This window comes from Mirounga leonina, unplaced genomic scaffold (assembly GCF_011800145.1).
Source record: "Mirounga leonina isolate KUSES-001 unplaced genomic scaffold, KU_Mleo_1.0 Mir_201, whole genome shotgun sequence".
Lineage (NCBI taxonomy): Eukaryota > Metazoa > Chordata > Mammalia > Carnivora > Phocidae > Mirounga > Mirounga leonina.
This window is the reverse complement of record NW_023270504.1, coordinates 24,842,524-24,864,494: the sequence shown is the minus strand read 5'-3', so window position 1 is coordinate 24,864,494 and position 21,971 is coordinate 24,842,524. Positions and strand designations below refer to the sequence as shown.

Sequence of the window (21,971 nt, the reverse complement as noted above, 5' to 3'; positions counted from 1 at the left end):
AGGTTTCCTGACCACATTCTACTTTTCAAGCACTACAACTGTCCTGCATTGTTACTCAGTTCTGGTTATGGCTCCCACCACTGCAAACCTACAGATATAGATAATAGATATATGTATGTACGCACTCAGCCGGCTGGCATTAGCCCTGAGCTGGTGATGCTCAGGCAGGAGTGTAGGCCCTTTCAAGAGGGCATGCTTCCATTTCTTTCATGGGGAGCTTAGTGGTTTTATCAACACATGACTGAAACCTTGCTCTCATATATTTAGGCATCGCAGGCCCCATGACAGGATTTGTATGTAGAAACCCTCATAAACCAAGATCTCACTTTAAGTATCAATGCTGTGCCCTTCTACGCTTGGGGATACATACACCGAGTCTCATCACACAGCATTCACTCTTCACATACACACACTCTAGTGTAAATTCTTAGTACTGCCCTTGAACATCTCCCCAGGTAGCTTCTTCCCATGCTCGCTCATATCAGCAGCTCCACTGCCTCTGATCCTTTTACACGAATTTATTTCTATACAAGGTTCTAAAAACACCCCTTGGTTTGTACATAAGTTTTTTTTTTTCTTCATTTTAAATTGCTTTATAACAACTGGTTTCCTGATTTTTTTCATTTTCTCTTTTCTCTGAAATCTGCCATGATTTAAAAACAAACAAAAAAGGACAAAAGGAAATAAAAATGCCGTTGGCCAGAAGACAGGGTGGGTGGAGAGAAACAATAAGGACAAAAATAAACAAAACATCAAATATGAAAATTCTCAGAGATAATGCATTTATAAACACAGAAATGGTTACAACAAAAATGGCCATGATGAGTGGGTATATATATATATATTTATATATATATTTATATATAAATCCGTGTCCGGCAACTGACCGTGGCACCTAGGGAGCTAAGTCCAGTCCTTGTGTTTGCCCTGAACTCTCCCTTCTCTGCAACACCCCTTGTTTTGGGCTTTCATAAAGAACACAAAGCTCCCACAGCTCCTCTGGCTTTGGGATTGGGAGACTGAGTATGGGGCCTTGGCTGGCAGAGAAGGGGAGAGGCTCCAAGGAAAACCATAACCCACACTTCTAAGCCACCCTTGACCATTATGGGGATCTCCGGCCCCTTGGGGACCACATCTCAGCCCTTGCCCCTTTACAAATAAAGGGGGTCTGACCCCCACCCAGATCTCCCTCTTCCAGCATTAGGTAGAAGTGAAGTGAGACCATGAGGGGAAGACGGCTCCCGGGGATCGGGGCATGTGAGAAACCTCTGTTCTTTTGCAGGCAAGAATAGAACAGGAGGCTGGTTGCATTTAGGGCTCCCTTCTCTCAGAGATCCGGGAGCACCAGCCTCTAGTCTTCCATCAGCCCCAACTTTGAGGATTATGAGGGTAACGAGAGGGTAAGTGCCCACACTGGAAAAGTTTCTATGAGGTCATAGCAAATCCCTCCCTTGAGCACCAACCCCCAATTGTGAAAAGCTATGCTTAGAAGGGGAGGCTGCTGGATTACACTACCAGCTCATTATTCCTTTGCCAATCAGGAGGGCTGATGTTCCTTTTGAAGAGGAGTTGAGAATAAGCATGGTATCCTGTGTAGGAAGGCCGTGCCTGAGGCCCAAGGAGATGGAGCCAAGGCCTGTCAAGGAAGAAGACTTTTCCCACCAAGAGAAGTTGGAGAAAGAAGGGACCAGAACTTCTTTCCCCTCTTCCCAGTGGGTGGCAGCACAGGTCTCTACGAGCTGGCCAGGTGCTCCACCTGGATGGTGCTGGTGGTGACAGTGAGGCAGATGTCCTTATGATGCTCCGCCGTCTTATAGGGTGTCAGGTCAAAGGAACACTGGGGTGGAGGGTTGGGGTTGCTGTCCCCGCCGCCCCCACCCTGGGGGGCTGCCCCAGGGGACTGGAAGTGTGGTGGCTGTGGCTGCTGCTGCTGCTGGGATGCCTGGGAGGCCTGGGCCTGGGCCTGAGCCTGAGCCTGAGCCTGAGCCTGAGCCTGAGCCTGGGCCTGAGCCTGGGCCACTGCCGCCGCCGCTGCTGCCGCCTGCACTTGTTGCTGGAGATCAGGAGGGTTGTGTTTGCGCATATGTTTCATAAGGTACGTTTCCTGAAGGAGATAGAGAAAAAGAGTTAAGGGATGAAAGAGAAGGAAAGAGGTTACTTCTAACTAGCATCCTGGGCTCTTACTTTACTTTAAATAGAGCCATACTTCAACAGAGACATTCTGGAGCCATGGGCAAGTTCTCCCCAGGAGCCTCCGTCAGTGCTCACTATCGGGCAGGAAGGAGAGGGAGACCCTCAGAGTCACGGTAGGCATTCAACCGGCACAGGGAAAACTGTCATTTCCCCAAAGATCTTTGAGTGGAACAACTTTACCACCTCTTCCTGGAGTCCAGTGGAAAACATCTAACTGAAATCTTTCTCCCCAGATTGCGAGTTATTTTGCCTTATGTTTAAGTGAAATTAAGAATCATTGCTTAGCAATCTTTCTCTATAGGCTTAAGGGATCAGGCACCCCCTAAATTCCTTAGCTATAGATCTGTTTAATTTCGCCTCTCTTTACAGATTCTGACGAGCTGGAGCTAGGGAGCTCTCTCCGGGAAGATGGGGTGAGGTGGACTGTGTGGTCCCGCAGGCCTATGGGGAAGTGAAGGGCAGACACTGGCATGAGCACTCACCGACGTGTATGCCCGACTACAGATCGTGCAGGTGTACACCTTGGCGTGCTTCACCGTGTGCGTAGATAGGTGTACCTCTAGGGAGGCTGCGTCTGTGTACGCCCGATGACAGTTGTGGCACTTGAAGGGTTTATCTTTGTTGTGCTGCCGTCTGTGGGACTGGGAAAATGAGGAGAAATCAGGATGAGTGCATCAGACTCATCCTTCCTGCCTCCTTGACCTTAATGCCAGAGCCCTGAGCTGGGGTGTCAGCCTCCCAGGTTCTCCTTCCATCTGAAGGCAGCAGGAACTGCTTTCAGTAAAACTTGAGGAGTTACAGGCTAAGGGAAGAGGCATAGCTCCTGCAGGACATCCAAGGAGCCTGAAAAGGGAGGACGGCTATGCTGGCCCCACTAGCCCAGTAGTTCCCAAAGTGAAGCATGGGGGGATGCTAGGGAATACCAAGAGCTTTCCACAGGGCCCCCAAACTCAAAACTATTTTCAAAATAATAGTAAGACCACGTTTGCCTTTTCATTCTCTCATGACTGTACAGAGATTACCTAACATATAGTGTAGCAAAGACTGAGCACAGCAGGTAGGAACATCTAGCCATCTTCTGGTAAGCTAAACATTAAAAACGTGCTGGAGTCTAATGGAAAACATCTAAATGAAATCTTTCTCCCCACACTGCAGGTTATTTTGCCTTATTATTTTTTTTTTTTTTAAAGATTTTATTTATTTATTTGAGACAGAGAGAATGAGAGAGTCAGAGAGTACATGAGAGGGGGGAGGGTCAGAGGGAGAAGCAGGCTCCCCGCCGAGCAGGGAGCCCAATGCAGGACTCGATCCCGGGACTCCAGGATCATGACCTGAGCCGAAGGCAGTCGCTTAACCAACTGAGCCACCCAGGCGCCCCTATTTTGCCTTATGTTTAAGTAAAATTAAGAATCATTGCTTAGCAATCTTTCTCTATAGGGGCTCAGTCAGTTGAACGTCTGACTCTTGATTTCGGCTCAGGTCATGATCTCAGGGTCATGAGATTCAGCCCTGCTTTCAGCTCCACACTGAGCATGGAGCCTGCTTAAGAGTCTCTCTCTGCCCCCCCCAGCCCTGCTTGTGCACACACTCACTCTCTCTCTCTTAAAAAAAAAAAAAAAAGCCAATCTTTCCATTTTTCGGGTGTGTATGTTTGGAAATACGTCATATACGTTAACATGCAATGGGTTTATTACTTTTTAAAAAGATTTTATTTTATTATTTGAGAGAGAAATTGAGCAAATGGGTGGGAGGAGGAGGGGCAGAGGGAGAAGCAGACTCCCTGTGGAGCAGGGAGCCCAACGCAGGGCTCGATCCCAGGACCCTGAGATCATGAACCGAGCCAAAGGCAGATGCTTAACCAACTGAGCCACCCAGGTGCCCAGGTTTGTTATTTTTTAATGAATTACTAAGTATTTTTTCAAGTTTTTCAGTTTCACGTTCTCTGTGTAGACAGGTATTACTCACATCAACAAAAACTCTTTGGGTTTCCCAGTAATTAAGGGCGTAAAGGGGTCCTGAAAAAGTTCGGGAACCACTGTACTAGTCAAATGGCACTTTGACCCAAGTCTTAGACGCAAGGCCCCGTGTGGAGTGGGTAACATTTACCTGCAGATTGGACAGCTGTGTGAAGGCTTTCTCACAGCCCGGATGTGCACATTTGTATGGTCTGTCACCGGTGTGGATTCTGCATGGGATGAGAAAAGAAGAAAGGGAAAGGATGTCAGCAAGGCCACTCAAGGATTGGCTCCTTAACCAACCTCCTCAAGGCCACGCCTGCCCTCCTATGAGAGTACAAGCTGGGTTCCAGGAGATCCCAGCCTCAGCTCCTCTCTGACACGGATCATGCCATGGTGCCTGATTTCTGCTCACTGCCTCCGTCACTCAGCTCAAGCTGGGCTCCTCTGATGGGGGAGGAGGGACTGGTGGCTTAGCAGCCAAGACACAGGCAGTCCACAACTTGACATACAAGTCAGCTCCTACAGTAGCTGTCCCTAATGAATGTTCAGAAACATAATGTAAACACATTGGTAAGGAAAAAGAAACATAGAACACTTCTTCCTTGGCCCCCACCATACAACCAAAACCTATTCCCTCAGCCTTGAACACTGCTCCCAGAAAAAGCTTTGGTATCAAAGAAAAGCAGAGTTATGCTAATTATGGAGAGTAGCAGCGATATTAACACTCATGGAAACTCCGTGGGGCTTTTCCCAGTCTGGCCCCCTAAGGGCAGAAATGCCTAGTTTAGTACCAATTCAATCTCTTTCCCAAACACTACAGGGCCCTCCACTGAGATGAGCCAAGGACTTGAGGGTCTGCGGACACCTGCTCCTCATCAGAGACTTCAGAGCCATCTTTTGTGACCAGGTGCTTTTCTGGACCTCCAGGATAAAATGTTGGAAACGTCACAAGACGTGTCTCTTTGTGAGGAAAGCCCAACTCCTCCTCTTCGCAAAGCAAGATGTCTGACCCCTTTGAGGGGGAATCACCGCATCCAGAAGCAGCCAGGTGAGAAGGCTTCTGAGCAATAAGTCTGGACTCCAGTTCAACTTGAGATACCCTTGAAGGACATCAACTCTTCCAGTTGGCAGGTTCACTTCCTCCTAGTCACTCCAGATTCACAGGACAAACGGTGGGCATTCTTATGAAGTATGAGCGTTTTCATTTTGTTGGCCAGTTAGTTCTCTGTGACTATTTTGGACATGTTTTGGTTTGTTCTCTACTCCTGGCATCCTTGGAACCTTGCTGGTTGCTGTAGGGGTCACGAGGCTGGTACCCAGCTCAAGGCCAATGATGTCTCCTGCTCACAACTGGTGCCCTAAGGGCTAGCAGTACGGTCTTCTCCAATCAAATGCCCTTGCTTTGGCACAAAGGACAAAAAAATCTTGCGAGATGTGTGCACTGGTGTTTGCAGCAAGAGAAATGAAGGCAGAAGCTGTCTCTGCCCCGGGTTCATCTCTTCCTCCCATGCATCAGGGAATGCCACACAGTCACTGCATCTCCCCCACGCCGCTTGTGCCCCAAAAAGGTTCTCTCCGAGAGTCCGCTTTTGTCTCCAGGGTCGTGGCTGCTTCTTCTCCCAGACGCCGGTCGTATTCTCCTCCAGCCAGGTCTGTCCCCCGCCCCCCGCATGCGGGTTGTTGTGTGTGTCCGGGGCGGGGGTGGGGAGGGCATGCCAGCGGGGGCGGGGGCAGTAGCCCGCCACTCTCCCTTACCGTGTGTGCTGCTGGAGGTGGGAGAGCTGGCGGAAGGCCTTCTGGCAGTAGGAACAGTTGTAGGGCTTGGCCCCCGAGTGGATTCGGAGGTGCTGGGCCAGGTAGGAGGTGTTGGCGAAGGTCTTGGAGCAGTGCGGGCACTTGTGGGGCTTGATGGTCTCCGTGTGCATCTTGGAGTGGATCCTGCCGGAGAGGAGAGGAGAGGAGGGAAGGGGGGAGGAGGAAGCGGTTCGACACCACGGGCTCAGCTCTCTGCTGGGTGAAATGATGTTGCTTGACGGATGACAGCACCCCCTCCTCCCTCCTCCCAAACACACTCCGGCCTGGAGAGGCTAATGACGAGGACACCCGGATCTAGGTTGCTGCTGATCTTACGTCGGTGGCTAGAATGGCAGTGAGATGATGAAGAGCTGCGACCCCTGGCTCCTGGTCACCTTAACGATTTCAGTCTTGTCAACCCTCTGCTTCGTTCTAAGGTTAGCAACTCACCACAGATACCCTGCTTCCAAATAGTAATTTGAACAAAGACCAATACCGCCTGCTCCCCATGGACCTGAAGTTGAATGCACACCTTGGCTCTGAACTGAAGCATATAGTATAAGCAGGGCCTGCTCTGCAGAAGATTTCCAAACACAGACACAGAGAGAAACCACAAAAACCGTTCCAGACTTTGGGATTGGAGACCACCATTGCCCAGGCCCCCGCAAACTGCTAAAATACAGAGTTTATTTTTCACAGACAGTCATGAGAGCAAAGCGAGGCTCCCGAAGGGCCAAGTCAAAAGGGAAAAGAGAAACCACGAGGAGAGAAGAGTAGGCTCAGGCAACGTGGCCTTAGGGGCAGGGGCTCGCAGCCAGGCGGCAGGGTAAAACCAAGAGCAGCCTTACCGGGTGTGCTGCTGGAGGTGGGACAGCTGGCGGAAGGATTTCTCACAGAAGTTACAACTGTAGGGCTTGGCCCCTGAGTGTATACGGATGTGCTGGGCCAGGTAGGAGCTGTTGGCGAAGGTCTTGGAGCAGTGCGGGCACTTGTGGGGCTTGGTCTCGGTGTGGGACTTGGAGTGGATCTGCATCTCCGACTTTGAGTAGAATGTCAGTGAGCACATCCGGCACCTGGGCCAAGCGAGGGCAGTGGTTAGAGCCTTCCCACCGGCAGGGCGCTGCACCCTCCCTCCGCTTCCACAGAAACCAGCCTATCTGATCTCCCACTTACTGTACCTCTGCTGTAAGGCCCTGAGAGGAGGAGCTGTTCTGATCTTTATAGTCTAAGCTTCTCATACAGACCCACACAATACAAATATTCAATAAATGTTCGAAGGATCTGACTCCCTAAGTGTGTCGAGAAACAAAAATTCAACCAGAAAAGACAGGTAAATCTTATCATGGGCTCTAGGCTGATGTGGATTCCGTTGGGCCAGATTTATCGACTTACTTCTGTTTTTCTTCTGCCTATAACTTGATTTCAGACTTTTAAAGGGCTCCCTTCCCCAACTTCCCATCTATAAAGGACATGCCTTGGGTATTTCTCAAGTTCCCGAGATGCTAATGAGGACAAACTAGTCGACTATACTCCCCAGAAGGACTTCTCTCCTGTCTCCTCACATAATTGCCTTCTCTCAGATTCTCTCCTACTTCCTTTTTGCCAGTGATTCCTAGAGGGATGGGGGTGGGGAAGGATCGGAATTATTTGGGGGGGGTTTTCCAAATCATGTATGTCTGGCCTGCACCCTGGATCTGGTGTTCCACCGGCCGCCTCCACCCCCAAATCCCTTGGCCATCAAGTGAGAACTACTTTTGCAAAGAGCGGAGGTAACTGTTGGGAGTGGGCTGTCTCCCCTCAAACACTTAGGAGGAAAAGATTTGTGAAACACTGAGCTTCCATGCTAAACCTTTCCTCTTTCCTACCACATGGACCCAAAGTCAGTACTTTGGGCTGACATCAATAAGCAGCTGATATACTTTCACCCATCACCTGAGTGGGTAATCCTTCCTGTTCTGACATTGCCCAACAGTATCAAATAAGGAGGCCTCTGAGCAAGATAAGCCACAACTATTCAGACTTTATCGAGTAAGAGTTATCTGTGTGTGAGCTGGAATGCTCTCATTCCTCAACAACTCTGCAGTGCACAGTGTGAGCTGGTAGGAAGGGCAGCACCTGGAAGCCAGGCAACTGGGGACAAAGTCCCTCTGCTCTGGTTCCTCCCCAACTTCTTTCTATAATCTGGCCTCAGGATGGTGTGGGGTGATGACTTCTGCTTTCTTCTGATCCCAGGAGAATTTTTAGAGAATAACTGAGATCAAGACTAAAAAGAACTCTGCGCTCCTCAGAGGAAAAAATATTACATTATTTGGGGGTATGGTCTCTATTATTAATGTTTCTACTGAAATTCCGATCATTAAGGTCAATTTCTACATCTCTGGTCACTTGAAAACTCTGAAGGAAATCTGGTTCCCAGTTCGCCAATCCCTGGCTATCGTTGGGCATGCCCAACCATTATATGGGAGGCGCACAGGTTCTGTTTATAGTTAGTACAGTCCAAAGGACACAGCCAATGCAAGTCTGGACACCTGGGCTCTACTCAGGGCTCAGTTATAGGCTTGCTCATCAATCTAGACCTCAATTTTCTGGTCTGTAAAATGGAGAGATAAATATCTTCCCCTAGAAGGGTCGGCAAACCCGCAGAACAGTCAAAGCTAAGCCAAGTGCTCTCTAATAATAAAACTGCACAAATGTTAACAGTACCAGTGCCCATGGATGAGCTCATGCTACTAATCTTCCACTGAGGTTAGAAACTGGACACATTGTCACTTGGAGGGGAAACAGTACTAATGTTACACCATAATTTCCCTTGGTTGCTAAAATTTCTCAGACAGGTGGAACTACACATTCATTTTAACTCAAACAAAAGCTCATAGTTTATGTGTGAGTGTTGAACACACAACTGCACCCTTAGTATGAAATTAACTACAAATGAGAAAATAACCCTCTTTATCCAAGTTTCCAACTAGAGAAGAATCTGCAAAACTTAAATCCATAGACAATGGACTGGCAACAAAATAAGCAGTCTCAAATGACGATCATAATAACCATAATAATAGTTGCCATTTGTTGTGCCAGATATTGCCAGGGCCCCACACCAGTTAGGCATTTGAGACACACTGTTTTCGCTCCTCACAACAACCTGGCAAGTATTATCCCTGTTTTACAGAAAGGAACACTGAAGGCTCAGAGAGGTTAAGTAATTTGCCAAAGGGCAAACAGTTATTCACTACACAAAGCTATGATTCTAACCTAATCTGAGATTCCTCACATTAGACATATTCAAGGAGAGGTAGACTATCATCTGTCAGGAATGTTTAGAAGACTAAAACTACAGAGAAGGGGCTGGCTTAGGTGACCATTAAAGTTATTTCCAACTCTGAAATCCTATGAAGCCAGATAAAAGAGCACAAGTCCTTTAATGCAAGGTGTTGGGTGGTTGGAAAGAAATCTGATTTAGGAGCACTGTGGCAGTGGGCAGCAGTCACATCCAACACAAGAATGGGGCCCCTTTTAAGGCATGCAATGCAATGACCCTGTTTACAATAACAACTTTGAGTCACCCCATTTTTTCCCTAAGATATTCAAAACCAATTTCAGATACTCTGATTTTCCCTCAAAACATTTCCACATGACAAATGGGGGGCTGTGACTGATCTTCCCATTTTACAGATGGGAACAAAGAGCTAGAAAGAAGGTGACTTGTCCAGACTAATAGAACCCAAGTCCAACAATACCCAGTCAAATGCCACTGACCACAGGAATGAATGTGGTTGACCCACACATGCACGAAAATAGGGATTTATTTATTTTTGTGTGTGTGTTGTGTGTAGATTAAAAAGATTCCTTTGGAACTTCAGAGTTCTGAGTTTCTAAAGAAATTCCAGTCACCTAGAATATAATTAGGCGCCCTTAATTTCAGAGTTCTCCTTAGTCACCTGGGTGTGGGGCTGGTCAAGAATTCCAAAAACACTAAGGGTGTAGAAAATGCTACCAGGGTTTCCTTCCAATTGTATATTCACATTTCTTCCCATAGACACAGTTTAGGAAGTCCAGAGATAGCTTTAATGTGGGCCCAAAAAATGAACAAGCAAAAGCAAAAACAAAAACAAACCCTTGGCAGAATCAGAGTACCCTGATCCACGTGCAAAGCTCCAAAGAGTGTCAGAGACCTAGCCCATTACTCTTACAACAACACATTTGCTAGAGGTGTATCTCCATGTCACAATGACCTCACTTGAAGCAAATACATAAAAATCCAGATTTCTACAAAATAAAAGGGATTTTCACTTTATAAAATAATATATAAAAGATGCTTTTAAATGAATCAAACTTGTCAGGTACCTTTATAAAATATGATGTAAACATTTTCCAGGAACACTTTTATTGTATAAAGTGGGATACACCTGTAATAATAAAGCTGCAGTGAACTTTTGGATTAGGAGCTGGGATTCTGCAGTGCTCAATACTTTCTGCATAGCAACACTCCCCTCATTTTCACTTACAAAGAGGAATTTAAACACTCTGTAGTCGTGGCTACTCTCCGGAGTAGATGTGTACAACACAAATACAAATAAATGCTAAATGACAACTACTGCTTCTCTCTTTCTTTTGAAGTTCCCAACATTTCAAATCTTAGCTGATATATATACTCCCAACAAATGGGAGGCATAAACAGAATTCTCCCCATTTTACAGATGAGGAAACTGAGGCCCAGAGAGGGGGAAAGGACTTGCCCAGGGTCACACAGCAAGTTCGTGGTGGAGCCGGGAACTGAATCCATGAGCCCAAGGCTCTGTCCATTTCCTGTGCCGCAGTTCCCTTCGCTCCTAAAATGGGAACAACATTGCCCATCTCGGTACACTAAGGACAGACCCAGTCTCCCAGCCATGCACATCTGCCCCTGTCTGCATCAAAGATGTGACAGTGGTTATCCCACTCTATAACCTGGGACCAGACTTCCCAAACCCACTAGGGCCCTTGATAGTTTTCAAGGGGATTAAAAGACGTCCAACTTTCAAAGGGCAGGGAGTTTGCTTCTGAAATTCTTTTTGTATAGCGCCACATGCAAATATAAGACTATTTGGCAATGGACAACTTAAAGGAAGTAGAGAATCAAAATGACTTTCATGAATTAGAAAGTGAGCAAACAGGCATTTTATAAGCATATAGTCCAAGGCGGGGGGGGAAGGGCGATATCCTGTTCCTCCCATCTTTTTATACAGACCCCTCCCATCATCCCAACCATGCAGGGTCAGACAGTCAGTGCTCAAATATGGCCCAAGAACCAGTGGATGGCACGCAGGTTAAGGTTAGGGGCTTATCAGAACAGCTTCTTAGAAAAATAGGAATGGAAGGTGTAGAAAGCACAAAGGAGCTGGAGACGGAGTCTGAAATCCAATCTAAAGCCTTATCATAAGGAAGAAACTCCGCTAAGTCATTCAAAAATTAGTCAATGCTGACAACCCCAAAAAGGAAGGCATACAATGGGTCTGCGTCCTGGGGAAGAGTCACTAGAGAAATGCTAGTTGGAAGCTCTACATTCCTGCCCCACAACAGAACACCTGACATGCAAGTGGATCTGACGTGGAAAGCTGTCTGTGTAGAGCCCGATTAGGGGCAAGACACAAAGGGGGTAGGTAAGCTGAGACAGTGATCCTCACCCCTTGCTGCCCTGGCTCTGATCCTTACCTATAGGTCTTGCCGTCTTTCTGATGGTCATCATCATCCTCGGGGGAGAGGACATAAGGGTCATTCATCTCAGGTAGGCCTGATTCCAGCATCCGCTTCTTCTTCCGGCCCCGAGGGGGCTTAGGGGCCACACTGCCACCTCCACCACCACCTCCGCCTCCTTCCTCTGTTAGGGTTGATGCTACCTTCTTGGAGAGGTCAGGGACCACCTGCAGGGCTTGTGAGCCGGGGGGAAGAGCTGAGACAATCATGGGAGCCGAAATGGGGAAGGTCTGAGCTGATGAGGCTGTGGTCACAAGGGAGCCTGAGGGGGACGTGATTACCAAACCAGGACCTAGGATTGGGAGAAAAAGGAGATGGTGTCATGTTGTCCAGTCCTGATCCTATTTAATTTCCCCCAGATCATTGTCTAACCAACCCCTCACCACCGCCCTCCCAGCCCAGAGTATATAGGAAACCCCAAACCCTATAGAAAAATAATGGTCTCCTAACCCCTGTCCCCACCCCACCCCCGGTTAACAGTGAGATTTACCCCTTGATTGACTCCCTTCTCTTCTCCACCTCTGAGAACAGGAGACTCCTTGATTCAGAGAAGGAAAGAATGTCACCTCCTCAAAGGCAGGGACCGCATCTTCTACTTCTTTGTATCCCCCACAATGCCTAGCGCATTGCTAGGCACACAGTAGGCACTTAATAAAAATGTGATTGAGTAATCAAACACATATCCCACTCCCCATGTCCTTGGAGCCCTCCAGCCTGGGGTACTGATCATGGAAGATCAACACCTCAGATTGGAGAAGAGCAGAGTGGCTCACCAGCAGTCATCAGTCCTGTAGACGGCACAGGGACCACGGTGATATTCTGGGTAACGGACGCCTGGCTATGTGGGGTCAGCTGGTCTGACTTGGACTCTGTGTCCATACTGATGCCTGAGGGCAGGGACACTGAGGCAGGCACTGTCAGCAGGGTGGGGTAGTGGGGTGGAGCCAGCCCACAGCCCTTCTCTGGCAGCAGCTGATCCTTCATCTTGTTGATGAACATCGTGTTCTCAATCTAAAAGAAAAGGAAAGGGGAGGCAAGCGGTCTCCTCAGAAAGAGCCCGATTTTGTCTGCTCCCTAAGCACTATGCATGGTCTGTCCTCCTTGGAGATCAAGAAGTATAATATCTTTGTGCTTCCAGAGAGAAGCCAGGACAGAAATTAGAATTCTCAGTGATGGGGGACCTGGTGAAACAGCACATGATTTATATTGCTTCAGTCTCCACAGTAATAGAACTTACTGCTCAGAGTTGAAAAAAGTACGTGAAAGGGAAGGAGCAAAAACCAAACACCACCTACCTGTCCTGAGACTGTGGGGATAGAAGGCCAGAAGTACGGGTTAGAATTGAAGTGAGATTCTTCCATTCTACCTGAAGAGAGAAAGAGAAACCACATCACACTCAGGACTAAATCTGAAGAAACGCAGCAACGGAGAAGGGCAGTTAAGGAATTCCTGGCCCCTTCTTTGGCACCTGACCATACAGCTGGGAATTCAGAGTGAAGATCTCAGGATCTGCCATATTAGTCCCAGAGAGCCACTCAGCATGAAATCCAACAGAGCCTATCCTATGTAAGATGCGAATGAAAGAACTTGTATACACATCTCACCTACAGAATGTCTCCCATAACCCAAAGAAACAAACCTGGTAATACTTTCCTTTGGTGACAAAAAGAGAAAGTCAAGTCATTAGCAGGGAAGGGATATACCCACAGTCACACGAAGTAAATCACTGACTGACTTAATAACAGCCAGGGTACCTATCCCTGCTCTTCTTTTCCTTTATCCCACAAATCCACCTTCCTTGAAATAAAACATTTTAAGACTTCCAAATGACACATTTGTAGTTCTATGCAGCTTGAAAAGGTTCTAGGCCAAAACACAAAATGCCCAAGGGAATTAAAGAGTGAAACTGGCAGGAATCACAATCAGTGCCAGATGATACCTGGGGACCATGCCCCCCCAAACCCACCAAGGTCTAAGAACATTCATGGTGCTGCACTGGGTACTACACATGCTGAACGGAGCAGTGAGAACCTGGAATCACCAGTTTAAAAGAACGTTCTAGCACCAGGAGTAGCAGTAGCACCCAGATTCCTACTTACAGGGATTCAGAAAAGGGACAATAGTGGACCAGAACACATTAACACAGTACTAGACTCCTCTTTGTAATTCTCAAACACGATGCTTCTGAGAGTTCAAGTTCTTCTCTGTGTGTGGATGATAATTAAGCTTAAAACTTTGGGAGGGAGGAATAAGCAAGATGAGCAATCCTTCAGAATCATGTTGCAAGTCACAGATGGGTACAGAACCTAGAAATCCCGCCATTTTCCCACTCTGATCACTTCTCCTAGCAAGGTGGTATGTTAGTGACAGTTATTCAAGAGTAGTTTCCCCAAATCTGGGACCTAGAAAGATCCAGCCCAGCAGAAGGCAGGTGAAGAGGGAGTATGAAACTGCTGGAATGGGGAAATGATGAACAGCAGGAAATAAACATTATCATCATGCTGCTACTCTGAACCAGAAGTCACCAAGATTTAGGTGGGGAAGAAGGACCTGTGACTTACAGCCACGAGTGGGTCCCACTGAGGATGTGCTGGAGGCAGATACCAGAGCTGCTAAGTACTGAGGGTACACTGGGCACAGAAACCAGGTTTGAAGTAGATTAAGAAAACTAGGAAAATCTGTAACAAAGGAGGAGAAACAGAAGGGACATCACTCTAAACGTAACCCTGTTCCTTCTCCTTCTCCAGAAATCTCATCACATTTTTTTGCTCTATTAAACAGCATTCTCGATTTTCATAAAACCTATAAAGGGAAGCAGAACTGAATTGCAGCCTACTCTTTCCTAAAAAGTAGCAAAGGAGAGGAGAGGAATGCACCAAACCTGTGACTACAACTTCACACAAATAAGACTCAATAATTAACTGACTCGAGAAATCAACCACAGGCACATCCTGCTCCCCAACTTATAAAATACATCAGAACAGTCTCCAACATTGGTGCTAACCTTTTCCTTCTAGGACTAACTTTATAAAGGGGTCTCAGGTCCTCCTTAGGCGACAGAAATCAAGAAATGATCAGATCACAGTTTAAGGCGATCCAATCTTGCCAAGCCTTTTGGGAAGCTGGGATCCCATCTTGGACCTCCCCACGGTCTCCAACACAGAACTCCTCACCCAGTATGCAAGTCCACATTTAATGGACTGAATGACAGTGGACTCTATACATACAGATTTTGAAAACAATGCTAGGGGGCTCAAACCATAACTCATAACCCCCATCTCTCTAACCTTCTAGTTGAAAGAAATGACACAGACAAGAGTGGTGGCATATGGTGGCAATGAAGTAGAGAATTAGGCTGCAGAGTAAAGAAAGGAGGGTCTAATTATAATCTCCCCCTAAAGAGTCAAGCACGTAGGGCGCCTGGGTGGCTCAGTTGGTTAAGCGACTGCCTTCGGCTCAGGTCATGATCCTGGAGTCCCTGGATGGAGTCCTGCATCGGGCTCCCTGCTCGGCAGGGAGTCTGCTTCTCCCTCTGACCCTCCCCCCTCTCATGTGCTCTCATTCTCTCTCAAATAAATAAATAAATAAAATCTTTAAAAAAAAAAAAAGAGTCAAGCAAGTAAACACATTAGGGATGTGAAAATTTAGAAGGGAGGAACCAAAAGCCTGAAAATAAGAATGTCTTCCGAAGCACAATGCTCCTCCCTGCCAATAAAGATTAGATCCATTCATATTGTCCTACAAGTGGCTCAGGTGAAACACTTTCTGAGAGAAAGAGCCCCTGTGGGTTCTTACAAAGGGGGCACACAAAGTGACGTGGAGGACAGGACAATGTCACCACCACCATCACCATTAACATCTATTAACTGCTCGTTGTGTTCAGGGCACTGTTCTAAGCCCTTCAAAGTACTTCACAACGACTGCATCATTTAATCCCCACAGCAACTCCATGAAGTAGGTACTGGGATCTCCACGTTTCAAATAAGGAAACTGGAGTCACAGAGTCAAACAGTAAATATTAGAGCGGGGATCTGAATGCCGATACCAAAGAGCAAGTTAAGAATGTGGGTTCTACAAGAGACCCGAACCCTACAACTGAAGTATATACACTCTGATATTGTGACTTGATACATCAACTAAAATTTACAGCATTTCCAGGAATGGACTATGCATTTTTGAGATAGTTCTCTGTAAATGTTTCCAAAAATGAAATTTTTGATAACAGCAAAAATGCAGTTAAAAGAGGATATTCTCTGTCCACAACCTGGGAGACCTCACTTGGCCACCAAGGTTAATTGATTTTAGAATAATGGAATCTGAGTAAAAGGGCCAGACCATCCGGAGGGGTTAACTGAATAAATGGCCTCTCCACTTCCCTGGATACCCAGGCTATCCCTCTGCTTTGGTTAAGAGAACAAAGCTGAAGATCAGAACCACAGCTGGTCCTAGGACACTGATAAATGTGCCTTGTGGGCTTCCGATAAACATGTCTGCCCCAAAGAGGGGGGTACACGGAGAGTTCTGCTCACCCAACTAGAAGTAATATTTGCCTATAAAATGACACCTATATGCTATACTACTGTTCTGAAAAGGCTGACTTCAATCTCTATATCCCTGAAAGGAGATCAAATGGAGAGCCAAGAAGGAAGGCTCTTGCCAGAATACAATGTAAATGGCGCCCCCTGGAGTTGTGTAAAAGGGCGCTCCTGGTGCCAGATCACTCGATACCTTTTTACTGTCCATTAACCTCTTAACTTTCTATGTTTCATGGAATAATTCTCCTCCCCAAACCATCCCGACATCCAAGCAGGCATATACCAACATTCTTAAAACCTGAAGAAGCCCAATGATATTATGAGGAAACCCCATTTCTACACAGAGTGCCAGTTTTGATGATTATGCCAACATATCAATGATAATAAAAAGAACTGGTTTACCCTAGATTAGGAAGGAAGTAGAAGGCTTTTATTACAGACCCAAAGAGCAGGAAAGAAAGAAAACATAGTAAGTAGAAAGAAGAATGTTGCAGATTGAAAATCTGGGTTCTAATTTCAACTTTACTATTGCAGCATACCTGAAGCATTCTGTTAACAAAAAGGAAGGTTTACTATAATTAAGTTGAACAGTATTTTTCTTTCAAGAGGGTCAAAGAACTACACATTTCCTTTCCAATCTCAAAAAAAATCTTGGAAGCACTGAGGAGGTGAAGAAAAAAGACAATTATTAAGTAACACCCACGAAACATTTAGTAAGTCTTGAACTCTTGCACCAGAGCTTTGTCCATCTGTCCATCCTTCCACAGCGCAACCAGCCACTCAGGAACAAAGATGCCACCGCCTGCAGCATGTGGTTTTGGTAGACATGGTAAAAAGACTACAGTCTCTTTCCTGGTACTTACTACATTTAAAAAAATTGTTGTTTTTCAAATAAAGCCCGATTTTTCCTCAGGAAAGCAGTATTCTCTTAACACAACAAGTCTTGAGAAAATCATGAAAGACTTGCTCCAACCAAGTGTAGGAGCTGGAGAATGAACCTAGAAATCAAGACTTCTGGAATCTAATTCTAGGTCCCACATCAGTGGTTGACTCTGAATAATTTACTATTCTACTAAGTTTCTATTTGGGTAGAGGATGGAGGAGAATAAACCCCTTAAAACAAATTCATAAGGCATATGGTGATGGGAGGCAGCTCAAAAAAGAGAAAGAAATAAAATGCTTCAAGTGCTCCCAAAAGGAAGAGAGTTAGGGAAATACTTCCACGTACCGAGGACTACTAGTGACAATTACTGACAATTACATAAAGACCACATAATTACAAAGGTACTACCCAAGAGTATCAGGTCTATAGCCTCCAGCTCAGTAATCATCAACTAGAAGCACCAACAATAAATAGAGATGGAAAGAACAATCAACCCAAACTCAACTGCAGAAAGAACTTGACCCACGCACCTCAGACACTCTAAAGAGAAAAGCTGCTCCAAAATGCACAGCTGCAGGAAGGCTGCAATATTAGCTAAGGACTTGAAATGAAGAAACACAGAGAACCATTTTTCTCTCAGTAAGGAAACAAAATCTTTTTCCTCAGGTTCTAAGGGCACTCAGCAAGGGCCATCCCAATAGAATCTGGGGGCCTTCCTACCATCTGTGAACTCTTCCAAGTCCAAAATAACCCAGAATAGGTTTATCCCAATTCTACTGGGAAAGACCATCACACCATGCCCAAACACAGCAACAGGACCACTACCACCACAAAGTTGGCAATCTGAGCCAGCAATGTCTACCCTGGGTACCGCTGGACTATGGTACCCAGTACCCTGTGGGAAGAAGAGCACAGTGGTTCCCCCTGTCCTGCCTACTTCACTATAAATGATGGATCTAGGAAATATGAGGCAAAAAAAAAAAAAAAAAAGTGGGCAGGGAAAAGGGGGCGGGGCAGTTGGAGAAAAGGAAATATGCACTTAATATTTAATTATCAACTTGGCTCAGGAGCCTATAGGGAATAAATTTTATAAACCAGACTGGAATTGGTCCTTAGAAGACATCTCTAGGATTATAAGCTCTGAACTCAAACTCTTTTGGGTCTCACATTGTCATTTTCAGACTACCTAAAACTCTACCACCATCAAACCTCATTATTTTGAATTCTTCCAGACCTTCTTCTGAAGTTCACTCCATACAATTTTATCCACTTTACTTCAAACTACCACGAACCAGGTGTTGGGTTTTTGTTGTTGTTTTTTTTTTCTGAAAACTTCACCCTGACACACCAAACTGAAATAACCCTGTGTCACAGATACTAATCACTGAACAGGTCCACCTGAAGCACTCCTCTGTGACATTAAGATTATGAACTCCACTCTAAACTCAACTCTGCTTGTTCCAAATCCAGGAAAGCAATTCCATAAGCTCTACCACAAGGACTATACTGGCGACTGGGGCCCATTTGTCCCTAAAGCAGAATAAATTTCTCCTTTGGACACAATGCAACCCTACTCAGTGATTTCACTTGGACATTTCATAAATCATTTCTGAATACTGGTGGGAATGGAAAGTGATGGGGTACGGCGCTAACTTTTTACACAAAAACTTCCTGGGTATCTTCAAGAGATCATTTTTCTCTCACAACAAACACCAGTATTAAAATTGCTATTACTAGAAGAATTCTGTCACATTGTCCCCAAGAAGCCCATTTAATTATGACCCCTTCTCCCCCCAAACCAGAAAAGCCATTAACCCAAAATTGTCTTACCCTCTCTCTCTCTTCCTCCTGTCGTCTTATTCCTTCTCCTTTCCAGGGCTCCTGAACTTTCTGTAAACAAATTGTCTGAGTTACAGGGGCCAGTAAGGGTGCAGCCACCAGGGAACTGTGGAGAACCTCAGGAATTCTTCTGACTGTCAGCAGTCAGTCTGGAAGGCAGGCAGACCCCCAAAATCCAAAGATGCAATGGGATAATAAGGAGTGTAGTGCCACCCACGATGTGGATACAAGGGAAATAAATCCAATTCCCAGGAACTAAGATGAACTCTATCACCAGTGTTTGGGTTCCACTCCTGGGCTCAGACACTGGCTCTTCTTCATTCCCCAGGGCCACGGGTAAGCAGGAGTCAGAGAACAGAGGAGTTGGAGGAAGAGATGGGCCCCTGCCCCCTGAGGATTGCCTCAGAAGGCAAAGCTGAAGACTAGGGGGATGCACAAGCCCTTGTGTCAGGCACAGTGCCAGTTCAGGCCCAGCCACTTCCTCTGGCCTCCCCCCCACTTCTTCGAGGACTTCGCCCCTGCCTACCCAAGGCCTTGCGCCAAGAAGTACCTCCCTCAGCCTGCACAGGGGTCTACCTATTGGACACCCCAGCTGTCCCCAAAACACCTTCGCTCCCCTGAGACAGCCCCTGGGAGCCTTCTCCTGATGTCACCCCCCACCCCTTCCTCAAAGACCCTTCTTTGGGACGTCCCTCCTTCCCCTCCAGGGAGCTGAACTCTGCCACCCACCAGACAGACACCCGCCCCCTAAGCCCCCCCATTCCTCCCCATCGCCCGCTCCTCCAACAACCACTTCCGGTTCCGGGACGGACACACATACAGTCACACCGTGGACCCCCCCTTCCACGCCCCCCCAAGGAAAAGGGGAGGGGGGAGGAGCAGAGAGCTTGGCGCGCGCCAACTGCAGCGGCGCGAGACTCACCCGGCGGCGACGGCTGCGGCGGCGCCAGAGCCTGAGCCAGAGCGCGGGAGGGGCGGCGTTTGCTGGGAAAGGAGGGAGCCGAGTGGGGCGGGAGGACCAGCAGGGGGCGAAGGGAGGGGGGAAGAGCGCGAGGCGGAGCGCGCGGGCACGCACTTTCGGCGCGAGACAGACCCACACACTCACACGCACGGAATGCGCGCGAGACACCCGCAGGGCGGGGGCGCGAGGCAGTGGGTGGCCCCCTCCCTCCGGCCCTCCTCCCCTAACACTCACCCGGAAGTGGTGCTGCAGCTCGTGCTTCCGAGAACCCCGATTCCTCCACGCCCCCTCCCTCCCTCCCTCCCCCCAACAGACTCGGAGTAGAGCTGCGGCGGACAGAAGGCGGGAGCGCCGGAAACGAAAAGGGGGGAGGGAGGGAAACGGCAATGCAGGGGGGGCGGTAAAGGGGAAAGGGGGGGGGAATGCAAAGGTCGAGTCACTTCCGGGAGCGGCAGAGCATATCCGGCGCTGCCAGCGCTCCGGGATATTCAGGGCAGAAGTTACGACAAGTAGGGGCGGAAGTGGCTTCTGCCCAGGGACGCGATAGAGTCCTGTGTGGATGTGACGCCGCAACGGAAGCGAAGGCGGATTCCGCTAAGGGCAGAAGCTGAACCTTCAGAATTGCGGTCCCGGCTTTCCGGAAGGGACTTCTGGGGAAGTGGGAGGGTGAAAGCCGACAGGTTTATGAATTATGCATCAGGTACGGGGCCGGGGGTGGGGTGTGTTGGGGGGGGGAAGGCAGGTAGGGATTCTTTTTTTTTTTTTTCAGGTAGGGATTCTTAAAAGACTATGGATCCGTTTCCCTTCCCTCAGCGTAGAATAAACTGATGTAGGAAGTTACCATTATTTTTCGTTATACTCTCAATATCTCAGTGTTTTGAATTGCGGGAAGGGATGAGGATATGTCAGTTGTTTTCTGAGGTCCCTACTTAGGCCCCAAGAGTAACTGATAACCTCTCCCTGACCACACCACGTACTCTTGGCTTTGAGTCTCTATGTTCTTGTTGCCCCCATCCACATCTCTATCTCCTCACCCTGCTCCACTTTTATTTTTTATTTTATTTTTTTAAGATTTTATTTATTTGACAGAGAGAGAGACAGCGAGAGAGGGAACACAAGCAGGAGGAGTGGGAGAGGGAGAAGCAGGCTTCCCGCTGAGTAGGGAGCCCGATGCGGGGCTCGATCCCAGGACCCTGGGATCATGACCTGAGCTGAAGGCAGACACTTAACGACTGAGCCACCCAGGCGCCCCCCTGCTCTACTTTTAAATAGAGCACTCATCACCCCCTGATATTATATTGTTTGCTGTCCACCTCTTCCTGCTGGAATATCGGCTTCATGAGGGCAAGGGCTTTGATACCGCCGTATCCTCAGAGCCAGGCATTTAGTAAGTGGTCAGTAAACGTCTGTCGCATAAATGAACACTGTAAAGTCTTTCAGGAAGCCTTACGGGATTGCTCGAACACATAACGGTTCCGTTCTCTGAATTTCCACAGCATTTAGTCTGTACCTTTTGTTGCTCTTTTAACTATTTCATATACATGACTCTTCAGCAAGATTGTCCGTTTCTCACGGAAGAAACGGTCTCGTACATGGTATCCTTCCCACTGCTTTGCTGAATACGAAGCAGATGCTGAATAAATATATGCTATTTGAGTAAATGAATGCTGTCTGCACCCTGATCTGGCCAGAATCCCCTTGAGCTGAGCTCTATTTTGGCTGAAGCAGAATTGAAGTCCTTCCTACTAACAGTAATAGCCCCTTGCTTAGAAAGCAAAACAACGCAAATAAAAATAATTGTAATGTTCTCTTTACGGATAATGAAAATAAGACAAGATTTAAGTGATTTTTTTTTTCACAGCAAGGAAGTAGCAAAAAAACACCTAAAAATAAACATTTAAGTTAAAGGTTTAAATAGGAGATACGTATCCTTGGTTTGTAATTATAGTTTATATCCTTTTGAAAATGTCTCCTCTCTCAACCATATTTTTTGGGCTCTGCACTCAGTCTGTGTTAACTGAATAGCAACAGTTGGCAGGATAAGATCTTAAGGGCTCAGATGTGACCAGACCTAG

At 47.1% G+C, this 21,971-nt stretch overlaps 1 protein-coding gene across 16 annotated transcripts; it reads right to left on the bottom strand.

Annotated features, from left to right (window-relative positions):
* Nucleotides 1-759: 759 nt before the first annotated feature.
* On the bottom strand, nt 760-20,336 carry ZNF384 (zinc finger protein 384). Of its 16 annotated transcripts, XM_035028356.1 has the most exons (13): nt 20,131-20,336; nt 19,858-19,919; nt 18,927-18,986; nt 12,974-13,044; nt 12,452-12,689; nt 12,169-12,216; nt 11,637-11,970; nt 10,682-10,774; nt 6,794-7,018; nt 5,907-6,089; nt 4,300-4,378; nt 2,676-2,834; nt 760-2,104 (listed from the first exon to the last, which is right to left on the bottom strand). In XM_035028356.1, exons 4-13 carry the CDS (start codon nt 13,037-13,039, stop codon nt 1,733-1,735), a joined length of 1,797 nt encoding a protein of 598 aa, XP_034884247.1. In that variant the 5' UTR covers nt 13,040-13,044; nt 18,927-18,986; nt 19,858-19,919; nt 20,131-20,336; the 3' UTR covers nt 760-1,732. The 16 variants fall into 16 exon arrangements, with proteins under 16 accessions (XP_034884247.1, XP_034884250.1, XP_034884248.1 ...); XM_035028359.1 differs by lacking the exon at nt 19,858-19,919 and having other exon boundaries at nt 20,131-20,326; XM_035028357.1 differs by lacking the exon at nt 20,131-20,336 and having other exon boundaries at nt 18,927-19,084; nt 19,858-20,107.
* Between the last annotated feature and the right edge of the window lie 1,635 nt (nt 20,337-21,971).

What these genes read in the sequence shown, in the direction of transcription:
- ZNF384 (XM_035028355.1), bottom strand. Translation starts at nt 13,069, where the DNA reads ATGTGGTTTCTCTTTCTCTCTTCAGGTAGAATGGAAGAATCTCACTTC. An exon ending in CACAGCTGTCCAATCTGCAG is followed by an intron (nt 2,835 to 4,299) that starts GTAAATGTTACC and finishes TCATTTTCCCAG; the next exon opens with TCCCACAGACGGCAGCACAA. An exon ending in GTAGTCGGGCATACACGTCG is followed by an intron (nt 2,105 to 2,675) that starts GTGAGTGCTCAT and finishes TATCTCCTTCAG; the next exon opens with GAAACGTACCTTATGAAACA.